This window comes from Diabrotica undecimpunctata, chromosome 6, assembly GCF_040954645.1.
Source record: "Diabrotica undecimpunctata isolate CICGRU chromosome 6, icDiaUnde3, whole genome shotgun sequence".
Lineage (NCBI taxonomy): Eukaryota > Metazoa > Arthropoda > Insecta > Coleoptera > Chrysomelidae > Diabrotica > Diabrotica undecimpunctata.
The window spans coordinates 1,014,148-1,027,928 of NC_092808.1; the positions used below are offsets into that span (position 1 = coordinate 1,014,148).

Below are 13,781 nucleotides of genomic sequence, written 5' to 3' on the forward strand. Positions count from 1 at the left end.
CTGCCTTTAGAATATAATTTTTTATCTGATTGTAGTTATCGCATTGGTATTAGATCAAAGAAATGGTACTGGCCCATATTTACTTATCTAATTGATGCTGCATTACAGAATGCATGGATTTTGTACAGAAAAAGTGGCCGAAAAATTAGTCAACTAGATTTTAGACGAAGTATTTACCATTTAAATAAACAGGTAGAAGGAAGCTATTCAGTAGTACTCTTGTGTTTCTTTTCTTTATTTCAGACGTATTTAACAAGATACAGGGTACAACCGAAAGCTACTGGACGAGCACCGAAAGCAGCAGCGAGTGATTTTCGAGTTAGCAATGATATTAGATATGATGGAATGCATTATTACATTATTACAGTCCCCGAAGGTAAAAGGCGAAGATGTGGGGGTGACAATTGCAATAGTAGGGGACGAACAATGTGCTGCAAATGCAATATTGGACTTTGTATAGATTGTTTTCGAATGTTTCATAATCAATAGTTAATTTTTATAAAAATAATTTTTTTTGTGTATAATATAGGTTGCGCCTAACGAGCCCATATGGGAACAGCTATTTTAAAGCATCTTGTTGTTCCTAATTAAAAAAATATGGTCAAAAGTATGTTTTAGGGTCTTATTTTAGTCATTATCATTGTAAATTTCTAAAATTTTAAGAAATTTTTTTTTCTCGGCGTTAATGGGTTAATATAACTTTTATAAAGGAATTTTTTAAATAAAAAATTTTTGTGATAGATACATGGTATACAGCCAACCACAGGAATTTAGTTTCCTTGTGCCTTTTATGTATGGTATTGTTATTTTGCTAGCGTATTTTTTTTTATTTATTTAATGTCGTCCGAACCACTGAGGTTATAGACGACAACAATGGAAAATACAATATTAAAAAAAAGGTTATAATATTAATTACATACTAACATGAAAGAAGATTGATATATGTAATTTGTGATACAAACTAGATTTTAATTTTAAATATTTTTATGCCTATAGCCGTTAAAAACTTTATAATATTGTTTAGATGATTGTTGTCTCTAAGAAGCTCGCCTATGTCGCTGGGAAGGTTGAGATTACTTCTCGTTTCCTGGAAAATTTGACATTCGGTTAAAATATGTTTTACTATACTGTTGGTGTAACACTGGTTGCAATATTGGGGGGTTGTCTCTTGTGATTCGGTAAATATGTGTATGGCGGGTGTGACCAAGTCGGAGTCGAGTAAAGATGACTTGTTTTTTTCTGAGTAACAAAAAGGCTTGTTTTTGTAAAGTATTGTCTTGTCTAATTTGACTTAGTTTTTAGGAACACTGCGACTGAAAACGGGAAGAGTTTCTCTAACACCGTCCAAGTATAGCCGAATAAATGTTTCGGCCGGGTACAAATAATAATTAGGTATAATTACTTCGGATTATTCCTTCGACCTTTTGGTATATTTCCATTAAGCGGTGGTTCTTTTGTTGTGTGTATTTAAATAAATTATTTCTTACCCATAGGAGATGTATTTCAATTATAAACAGTATATATTTAAATTGTTTGATAGATAATACAATTACTATTTATTTGCTCTTTGCTTGTTTAAGAAAAATATAACTTACAATAAACCGTATTCACTTTACAAATTCCCAATCGTCAATAGAACACCGTGTAAGCCAAACAGGGTCGTACTGATGTACGAACTATGTATCATATGATTTTTAAAAATATTTACTTTTGAAACCGTTAGTGTAAGAATTTCTTGAAATTTAATCATTATATCACAATTAAACTAAACTCTAAAAAATAACACGACCAGTAAATAACTTAACAATAACTATAACATAAATATAACACAATATATTAACTTAAAAATCAACACGATACAATTTGAATTTAAAATGCTGGCAAGTTGGGATTTGTAACATGAGAATTTGTCTCACTTACGGTAATAAATTATATTTAATAGCCTCTTGGACGGCTAATATCAACACGTGCTCATGTTTACTGATGGGAATTTGGTAAACGAATGAACTTTAGTTAATTCGTGATGTGATGATTCACCGAGTGGCTGCTTTGTCGGCAGTTGAAACGTAAAAGCGGTGTGTCTGCTTTGGTCGATAGTTGAAACGCAAGAGAAAGAAATTTTCTGTGCAATCTTTCGCAGAGTCAAATTTTGGACCGCGCGATGCTGCAGCGATGGGTAAGACGTGTGAGCGCTGTTACCAGTTTGGATTAAGTCCGAACAGCGACCATTTGTTTTGCCACGCACAACTAACTATGCTTTTTAAGCGCTATTTAAGATCACTTGGCACTATTTTATTTAGTTCAACTTGACCATCACTTGTCGCTGCTTCGTGAGCTACACGGTCCATAGCCTCATTACCGTGTACTCCAATATAAGATGGAACCCAGATTAATACATGTTTAATGTTTATTAAATTTTGATAGATCAGTGATCACTGGTGGTTTATTTACAGTCCATTGAGGCGAAGCGTTTTATTTTTTTTATTTTTTAGGCGAAGGGTGGTATATTATCGGGAATGTTGTGATATATTTATAAAGTAATCGGTTAATTATTCGTTCATAGAAAGGCGGATTGCATTGAGGGTGAGATGAGAAGTAATGGCTGAAACGATTGTTATGAACGTTATGGTAGACTGGGTTATCTGGAGAGAATAGAACTTTACAAGCACACGACAAAATTAAAAAATCTCTTCTAAATTCTAGACGGGTTTGCCCTGACTCACTGCATATACTTAGTATGCGGCTTGTTCGTAAGAACAAGCCCATACAGAAAACGCTTCCGCACGGATCAGAATTGGCAGCACCACGTCGGAGGAATTCCTCATTGACACCGGGCTTAGACAAGGAGATCCTCTCGCACCACTGCTATTTAATTTTGCACTGGAACATGCGGTAAGGAAAGCTCAACCACAACTGACAAACGGATTTGCCACTCAAGGATCAAAAATACTATTGGCGTTTGCGGATGACGTGGACACAATTGCACAATCCGCTAGAGATGCAAAAGAAGTTTTCACCCTATTCGAAAACGGAACCAAGGAAGTTGGTCTGGAGGTCAACGAGGACAAGACCAAGTACATGGTGGTTACGAAGAACCCAAGACCAAGGGTTAGACAAAACGTAACAATCAATGAATACGACTTAAAGTCCTCAAAGGATTCAAGTACCTAGGAGCGATCATAAGATCTGAAAATAAATATGAAAAGGACGTGGCAGCCAGGATCATTGCAGGAAACAGGGCATACTACTCATTAATGACCTTACTTAAATCAAAAATATCTCAATACCAGCAAAAATAAGAGTGTACAAGACAATAATTCGTTCTCTTAATATTGTTCTGAAGCTATTTTCTTGTGGCATTTTAAATTAATTTATATTTAAACGGGAATAAGCCACAATTAAAGGTTAAAATACGTTTATTGACGTTTCAATTTCCACTTCGGAAATTGAAACGTCATTTCTCAAAATTTGAGAACGATTTCCGAAGTGGAAATTGAAACGTCAATAAACGTATTTTAACCTTTAATTGTGGCTTATTCCCATTTAAATATAAATTAATAATTCGTTCCACAATAACGTATGGAGCGAGACATGGACTCTGAACTAGCGGGAAACGACAAAATTACTGGTTCTGGAAAGAAAGATACTGCGGACTATTATTCATGGGCCTTGAATAGTCCGCAAAACCATGTAAGGCAACGGTTTATAATCTTTTCGAATAGCTTACAGGTTGAGGTTAAGGATATTAGTCTATAACTGGGGATTTGTTTTCGGATTTTGAGGTTTAGGGATTGTGATAATATATGATTCTGACCAAGACTTTGGAAAGTAGTACTGTATCCACATTTGGTTCAAAACATTAAGGAGGTATGTTCTAGCGTTTGTGCTTAGTTTTTGGAGAAAAATTATTGGTATATCATCTGGACCCGGAGAAGAGTTTTTTATGCCAAACAATGCATCGTCCAGATGTTCTAGTGAAATTGAAGGGTTCATGTAGTCATCTGTGTTCTCTGTCATCATTATCTCCTTCTTTTCATTTCTGAATTTAAATTAAAGAAAATTTGGAGAGTAGTTCCTATAGTTTATTTTTATGAACGAGAGAGTAATTAGCATAATTTTAACTGGTAGCTCCGACCACTCCATGGGCGTGCTCAAGATTAATTGAAAAATTACTTTGAATAATTATAAAAAATAAATGAATTATTTCAGTGTTATAAAGTGTTATGTGTATGTAAACAAAAGTGACCTCTTTTATCACACACTATATTAGAACTGACTGGCCTACATTAAAAAGGGTTTTAAAAAATTCACATTTTTTTTAATTTTTAAAAATTACAAAAGAGAAAAAGAGTTTTTAAAACCGTCTAAGGTATGTTAAATACATGAATAAAAATATTAATATAAAACTTACAGCTACTTGTTACAAATCCAAATCAGATTCAGAAGATGAACTTTCAGAACCAAGATTTATAATAACTGGCTCGATCATTTTATCAGTAATATTGTCCAGCTTCCACATTTTTTCCTCTTCTTTAATAGTGTGATTTACTGCCTTTTCCCAGTTTTCAGGTTTTACATTATTTACGGCCTCCAAAAACAACTGTTTAACATCATGAGTTTTAAAAGTGGTATTTTTTCTTGAAACTTCACTCTTTATCTGTGCCCATACCAGTTCAATCGGGTTTAATTCACAATGAAATGGTGGGGATCTAAGTACTGTCATTCCACGATTTTTGGCAATTTCATCAATTTCGTATTTTTTAAATTTTTCTTTATGAAGGGGACACAACGAATAAAGTTCCTTTCTTATAGATCCGGGATGGTACGTAATATTTTTTGAACTCAGCCAATTCTGCAAGTCTTTTTTTAACCACTTGGTTGTGGGCAGTCTTTCTATAAGTCTGGAGTGATAACTTGCATTATCCATTACTATTACACAGTTCTTAGGAAGAAGATCTATCATTTATTCGAACCATTCTTGAAAGACATCAGCGTTCATGTCTTCATGGTAGTCACCGGTACGAGTTGATTCAAAAGTTAATAAACCACCTTCAACAAAACCGTCTGAACTGCCAATGTGTACTATTATCAGCCTGCGTCCCTTTCCTGATGGTGGGTTTAAACCAGTAGATACGTTATTTACAAAAACGTGCCTTTGACTTGTAACAGTTTCATCCTGCCAAAATTTATTTGGTGTATGACCCTCGTTGATCCATGTTTCATCAAGATAAAATATTTTTCTTTTTTGGTTTCTCATTTCCTTTATGGTTCTTAGAAAATGTCTTCTCCATATGACAATATCGCTTCTTTCTAATAAAATAGACTTTCTGGGATTCTTTTTCCAGCGGAAGCCTATTTCTTTTAAAAGTTTCCATAACGTACTTCGACTCATTTCTGGGTAATCCTTATCATCTCGAACTGAGACAAGAACTTTATCCAATGTTGGAAATTCTTGTCTAAAGAAGAATTCATGCACTTTCCGTCGAAGTCCTTCTTTAAAATGATATTCTATTTGAAATTTTGGTTTCCCTGGAGCATTACGTGGCATTTGAAAACTACCACATTTCTCTCCTTTAATAACTCTGTAAATCGTAGATTTCCCAACACCAAGTGTACTGCTAACTAACTCAACGGTCTCATCAACACTTTCACATAAACGTTTGTCTGTAAATGATTTAAAACAATTAAATATTAATGTTTTTTCATTAACTGTTAGAGGACCAATTTTTCGGCGTTTACACGGCACTTCCAAATTTTCCATAACACTAGTATACACAATAAACTGCACCTTGCAACTGAAGTACCTACTTTTAGTGAACTGTTAAGAATTTTGAATACGCCACTTGGACCTTCCTACAAAATGGAAAAACCCACTATCACATTTTCTGTGGAATAAGTTTAGAAGGTAATTATCTAGTCAATTACTGTCGTAGATTCCTGGAATTAAAGAATTAAATGTTTGATTGTTGAAACCCTTACTTCGTGGAATGCACTCATTTCCGATAAAATAAAACGTTTTATTTTATCTAAAGAATTAAACTTTATTTTGCAAATAGGTAGGTACTTATTAAACTTTTATTGGTTATATATAACCAATAAAATAAACATCTTACATTTCTTGCAAATTCATTAGTACCTGTTAACCTCCATCACTCCGACACTGGCAACCTTATTTAGGGATTAGTAACCCTCACAACGATTGTATTCTATTCTGCTCCAACCTTTATACCTGGTGGTCATACTCAATTTAAAATTGTTTTCCTATATACTTCTGTAAACTTGTTGACAAATATCTGTTTTTCATTGAGTCACCCGTATCAACAGTTTAGGGATTTGCATACATAATTTATTGTTTTATTACTCTCTCATACATAAAAATACACTGTAACGATGAGTCCAAGCCATCACCGTTAAACCAGCGTGCGCGCGAACCAACCCATGGAGTAGGAATGTATCGACAGTAGAAAGGGCAAAACTAATTACCAAGCTCCGCTATATAAACCGCAACATTTCCTCATAGAGATAGAATCGACAGGTGTTGACTGAAGGTTCTCTTCTTCCCTACCCCGGCTTGTGGACGTGTTGAGTTCACAAGTTGTTCCGTCCCATACCGCCGTTACCCGAAGAGCGTGTTGAGCTCTTCACTACCCGTACTCTGAAGCAGTCGTGTTGAGACTGTCGAGGAGTGTCCTATTAACCCGAATCACTTAAGGGACGTGTTGAGTTCCTTTCCTTTCTTTGTACCTATCGTCCGCTGTTATTAAATCGATACAACGTTCCCGTAAAATTTCAAATACACACTCGCTTGCCGATAAGACTAATTTCATATGACAAGGTCAAACTTAATTTGAATAAATAGGCCAGGTACTGAGAAGACTAAACCAAATTGTAAATATGTACATAAGATTTTTGTCAATTTAATTTAAGGAAGACAATAAAGTTTTATTTTTATTTTGAACTCTGTCTCTGACTGTCTAAAAGCTACCCGGATAGTGACTCCCACGAGAGGACATCACAACACTATAGCGTATTATTTCTTGTGAATATTGTAAGACCTCGTTCTAAATTGTTCAGTTTCATTTGGTTGATTTTTGAAAATTACTTATTTATAAATAACAAAATACAATCATTTTTTAATAAAACATATTATAACAAATGTTTCTTCTCTAAGAACGAATTTTTTAGAACGAGTAATTTTGGCTCTATCTTATAAAGATTTAATGATTCCCTTTTTAATATTAATGTTGTAATTAGATTTGTAATTTAAAAATCTATTGGTGTGTGTTGGTTTTCTACACACATGAGTCTCATATCCAGTATCCTTCTGTGAGATTTAAAATATCGAAGAAAGATAATTATTATATGCATTTTCTATGGTAAATCTTTTTACCATGACCACTACCATCTTTTATTGCCCTTTCTTTATCGTTTATATCATTCAGGCATGAATGCAACAACCCTGATTCATGAGGCCATATTAAAAATACATCACTTACATATCTCCACTGTACTGTGGGTTTTAAATTCGGCCACTAATATAAACTAAAGGCCATTGCTAAACCAAAATTTTGTTTATACAATTTATTATTTACATGAGAAGGAGAAATCTAAAATTTATCATTATCTTTTTATGATTTTAAAAAATATTTACTGCGGCAATAATATCATCCAGGACTTTTTATTGGCTAATATAATTCAGCTCTAATTGCCTTATTAACTATAAAATTCTGATATCTTCAAGGAAAAATCTCGTTTTTGTAGTAACCTAATCCCCCGAATCAATCGTCCATTTCCTCATTACTAAGTTTAACAAAGGAGCCTGGTGTAATTAAATCAAGTGATTTATGATGGTGGGTGTCGTATTAGAGCGTCGTGACGCTGCACAGATAAGGTCTATATCGGCTGACGTCGACTGATCGCATCTTCTACTATTCAGACGAAGTTATTGGACTGTGGTCATATAGAAAAATATTTGTTTTAGTAGATGGATTCCGTTGATGCTTTGTAAAAGTCAATATTATAAATAAAATAAAAAATATAAGTTGTTTCGACATAATCGGTTTGATTATATTATCCGTTACAATTTTTGTTTACATTTATTTAAAAATTGTATATATTAAAATAAAATATAAATAAAATCATAAATATTATATAATTATTATATATAAAATCCTATACTACTGGGACAACTGGCACAACATGGCAACACCACGCATTATCCAGTGTGCGGAAGGTTGAGATGACGGAAGGAACATAGCTATGACAAAATTCGTCGAATGCCCCGTGGTGGACAAAATACCTCTTCTCTCTGCTGTTTTATATACTGGACATGTATAGGTTTTTCTTTCCTTCAGGTCTTCCCTCTTCAAAGGTTTCAACCACATCTACAAAATAAATGTATGTACGTCAAACAGATATTTTTCTACAAAAGTTATTTCTACGGTAATACATTTTAGCTGAATACAATCGAGCTGAAAAGAAGAATAAACCTCGCTTGGGCTGCTTTTGGAAAGATAAAGAATATTTTTTGGTCCAAGATTCCAATGTGTTTGAAAAGAAAAGTATAAGACATTACATAAGACGGCGCAGAAACGAATTTTGGAATGGAGACCCTGAATACAAGCTAACAGAAACAGAAGTCGACCCCCAACGAGATGGACAGATGACATATAAAGAGTGACTACAAATTGGATTGAGATGGCGCAGAATCGGACTAAGTGGAAAAGCATGCGAGAGCTATGTTCAGCAGTGGACGTTAGAGGCTAGTTGATGATGATGATGATGTCATTTTAGATTGTAGGTTTTAAAGAAAAAGAAAATCCACAAGGAAAATAATTCCTGCAGCTGGCTGTATACTACGTATCACAAAAAGAGGTTAATCTTTGTATATGGGTATATTTTATACCCTTTAAATAAAAAGGATTTAGATCCAGAAGATCCTGTGCAGACGCCGTATGTGTACTAAGAAAAATCACAGAAAAGGCCATCTAGTACAATAAACCAGCATATCTATGTTTTATAGACCTAATAAAGGCTTTCAATCGTATTCAAGTCGAAGACGTCTTACATTTACTTTATGAAAGAAACATACCAATCAATATTATACAAACCATCGAAAACATCTACTTACATAATCGAATACAGGCAAAGATAAATGGTAAACTAACACAGTGTATACCAGTACAAAGCACTTCTCTTTAATATAATAATGGATGAAATAATACAAGCAGTACGTAGAGGTTGTAGCATTTGTAAATTCCTTGCAATTAAATTGCGTATTAAATTAAAATCCTCTCATATATGCATTATAATAACGAAGAATTTTTTCCATGTTTCTTAGTTCGTATCTTTTAAGTTAAAATACCCGAAATATATTTCAATTCCTTCTTAGGTCGTTAATATAAACCATTTTAGGGTTGTTTATTTATTTCGCAGCTGCGTATGTTCCTCGATATTTCTTTGTTCAAACCGCCCGATACTGCGTTTTCAAATTAATAATTTGCGTTTTAATTCCGGTGTGTATTTTGTTTATACCCAGCGTTTTGTTTATACCAAGTAATGTGAATTAATTTTAAAGATAATTTCATCACTCTCGCTGGAGCTGCGGTCAAGAGTGACTGGCTTCAGCGCTATGTCCAAATTCACGTCGAATTTGTAAAGTTTTCTGTTTTTGTTCCTTTTCATGGAAATCTTCGTCTTACGTTATGGAAAATAATTTTAGTAGCAGTTAATATTAGCAAATTAATGTGTATGAAGTCTAATTCTACCTGTTCCTGTTTTTTAAGAGGCAGAGTCATAAGTTTTGTGTTCAGTGTTGACTTCAACCACGAATAGTCAGTCCTATCGCAGTGTGAGATGAAGTTTTGACGTGACAACGTCTTAAATTAGGTTGTGGCTCAGAGTCATTCATGAAAAAGTGTAACGCCCGCTCACGTCTGTTACAGTGAGTCACCGAACGAGAGAGAGGCCCGCCGGACCGGCGAATGCCTTGCGTCTCTCTCCCACTCAAACATGATCGGTCCGCTGCGCGCGCAGGCGCACCACTAGAGAATTAGGCGCGTTGAATCGGTGCGTGCTTGTGTGTCTGTCTTTCTCGAGCGTTCTTGGCGTTCAAGACACATCACAGCAGAAACACTTCCTTTCATTTCATATTTCTCCTATCATCGTCCTATCCTCAACAAAATCACTCAAATAGAAATTAGTTAAATTTAAGTTTACATGTACAATGTTTTAGTAAACAAAATATATTTCTATAGTTAAAATTTGTGCAATTCTTATTTTCATTCAATTCCTTGTTCCTATTGTGCAATTTAATAATATTCATATCAATAAATATTCTACCGAGAAAAAGACGTTGTCACGTAAAATCTTCGCCCGTAAAACCGACTTTACAGGCAACCGATTTTTTTGTTCCCGTAATAGTTCCAGTAATAGTTCCAGAAAATTCAAAGTGTTTTTGTGAAATTCAGGTAACTTTTTTTGTGTCAAATTTTAAAGTAAAGACAGACATTTTTTTCTTAAAGTAATAATTGCTTTCATAATTTCATACTATAAAAAAGGATTTGTAATAATTCATAAATTATAAAATTTTAGGGTCTACAAAACTATTATGAGATCAATAGTATGTTACGGATGCAAGACATGGGTGATGACAAAAGACACAAAATGAAAGCTGGAAGTCTTCAAATGAAAAATCCTAAGGAAGTTATTTGGACTATAACGAAAACGAAGTATAGAGAGATCCAGGTACAACCATGAACTCTACCAACAACTGTTCAAAGAGGCACCGATTTAAGAACTCGTTAAACTTCAGAGACATCGATGGGCTGGTCATGTGGTAAAAAAAGATACGGGAAGATTGCCAAAAAAACACTTAAGAAGTAAAATGCAAAACGAAATACCAAAAAAAAGGCCACAGAAAAGGTGGGAGGAAGGAGAGTCAGCGGACGCGCGAAATTTGCTAGACGTGAGAACCTGAAGAAGATTGGCGGAGGATCGGCAGGTAGGAGGCATAGTTTGGAGAAGGCCAAGGCTCGATTTGGGATGTAGCGCCTTTGGAAAAAGAGAGAGAGAGAGAGAGAGAGAGAGAGAGAGAGAGAGAGAGAGAGAGAGAGAGAGAGAGAGAGAGAGGTCATTAGGTTTGTAAAGCCGAGAATAGTGGCGTAGTTTGGAATATAGAAAGTGTTCCCTGATGGAAATTTGATATAACAGAAATAAGAAAAGATAGATCACCGAAGTCATTGCTGTAAAACCTAAAGAATACTTTGGGATCGATGTATGTTAGGCAATGAAGAGATGTTGCAAAAAGGAGAGATTTGAGCGGATGGCAAATTATGAAAGAGTGAAGATCACGATGATAATGCAAAATGGTTCTGGTACAATAAAAGAAGCTTCACCTTAGAAAGATTATCAGTAATCAGTAAATGTACAACTCACAAGTTGTACGTTTCAGAGTCTTTCAGATAGTGGGTGTACCTGCTGTTCAAAGTATAGCAGTATATTTATTGGTATTAAAAATATTAAAAATTAAAAACTGTGTCGTTGTCTTCAGAAGAAATATGTTTTCAAAAGTTATTTTATATGATTTTGAAACTATTTTTTGTAATAAAATTTACTGTTTTTACTGGAAATTAACCAAGATTTTAGTTTAAAGTACGTTGATTTTGAGGTTTCGATTTCTGTTTCAGAAATCGTTCTCAAAAAACTGTATCTTTAAAACAAAAAATATTTTAGAAATATAAAATACTCTCTGGACTCCGGAATGTTTACTATTATAAAAAAAAATCAACTTTTATGTAAATATATTATTTTTAAATCCTGCTTGTCTACCAAATGTAAAATCAACACTTTTTGCCTAATTAGTATAAGTTAAAAGCAGCCGATTCGTTCAGGACTTGCGCTTCCTATGACGTGCCGATGCCCAATGCCAGTCCCTAGCAACGGTGCTGTATTTCCGTATTTTATTTAGTTGCATTTCCTGGAAATTCCTGGAAAATTGGTCGAAGTTTTCGTTATTGTTTTATTCCGAGCCCTTGCTTTTGCAAAATTGAAAAAATATGGATGTGTGCGGTGTTCGAGCCCTAACGACCGTGCTGATGATATATTTAAAAATTTCAAATTAGTTTTGGAATTTTGATAATCTGTTTGTACTATTTAATTCAAAAGATTAAAAATAATGACAATTGGTTTTTTATTTATTTTTTAATAATAGCAATACCTGATAAGAATACATGTCAACGCAAATGGAGAACACATGGCTAATCACAGAGCATCACAGAGATCAAGCACAAAGCTTTTAACGAACTGAGAATCGATAATACATTTTTCAACCATAAGTTCCAGTATAAATATACATTTTAAAACGCCAGGGGACATAAATCTATGATTGATTTTACAGTCACTAATAGAAAAATTCACCCAAGGCAGATTTTAGATACCCGAACTTTAAACTCACCAGACGCAGAGAGTGAACCTAAACTAGTACTAGCAAAGCAAAGATAAGAATGAAAATATCACCAAAATATTTTCTACAGGAAATCACCGAGGAAAAATTCAATTTAGAATAACTGTGGAACGACTCTACAAGAGCAATGTACCAAAGGAGGCTAGCACAGAAGATACAGCTGAAACAAATAGTGACATCGAAGATATAAACGCGAGCTGGGAGAAAATTAAAAACAACATTGAAAAAGCAACAAAAGAAGCTCTAGAAAAACGGGAAGTCATACTGAACAAAAGAAACAATCACAATACACCATGTTTCAAAAAAGAAAGAAAGTACAAAGCGGAGTCAGACAGGATGATTCGTTAAGTTTACTTTTCTTTAATATAATAATGGACGAAATAATACAAGCAGTACGTAAAGGTCATAGCTACAGAATGAGAACAACAAAATCCAAATATTATGTTATGCAGACAACGCCGCATTAATCGCCGAGACAGAAGACGATCTCCAAAGAAGACACACATCTTCAATACAACAGCCAAGAAATACAAATGATAATATCAGCAGAAAAAATCAAGTATATGACAACATCTAAATACCCACTACGATGTAAAATCGGTAGTATGGAGCTATCTATTAGTTATATTGTGACTTAAAATTACAGAAAATCTGTTTTTAATGTCTTTCCGAACAATTTTTTGAAAATCATCTTTTACACAAACCTTCTGCTGATAATAAAAAACACAACAAAAAAATAATTATCTAATTTGGTGAATTCGTTCTGAAGTGATGCCCGTACAAACAATTCGACGATTCATTTTGATTAATATAGATGAGAGAGTCCGTCCTGTAGTTTTTGATGATGTGTGTTTGCTAATACTTAGAACCACACTTAAAAAGAAGAATAAGCGACCTAAAAATCCAATCTGGACTAACCAACAAGACAAAAAAAGTATCAACAATTTATTGAAAGAACTGAAAGATCATTATAACGAAAAATAACCCGTAAAAGAAACGTGTTCACTACAACCAAAAAGAAAATGAAGATGCCATATTTGTCCAAGGAAGAAAGATTGTAAGAAATGTTCTAAATATCATAATATTGTGTGTCCGTCACAAGAAAGAAAATTCAAATATATAATAAAAGTGACAGTTAATTTGTTAATTTAAAAATTATATATATATATATATATATATATATATATATATATATATATTCGGTTTTTTATAACGTCTTACGACGTTGTCCGACTCCCAAACGCCACTGTATTCTGTCTTGAGTTAGGTTTTCATCCAGATTTCGAGCGCTAATCGCTTTCCTAACTCCCAGGTTCCA

General features: G+C 33.9%; 1 protein-coding gene across 2 annotated transcripts in view; it reads right to left on the minus strand.

Moving 5' to 3' along the window:
• Positions 1 to 8,050: 8,050 nt before the first annotated feature.
• Positions 8,051 to 13,781, minus strand: part of Dhc36C (Dynein heavy chain at 36C) — a 122,905-nt gene continuing 117,174 nt past the window's right edge. For both annotated transcript variants that reach the window (XM_072533960.1, XM_072533958.1), the window contains exon 62: positions 8,051 to 8,384. In XM_072533960.1, the coding sequence (XP_072390061.1) occupies positions 8,178 to 8,384 (207 nt within the window). In that variant the 3' untranslated portion in view covers positions 8,051 to 8,177. The remainder of the gene's footprint in view (positions 8,385 to 13,781) is intronic.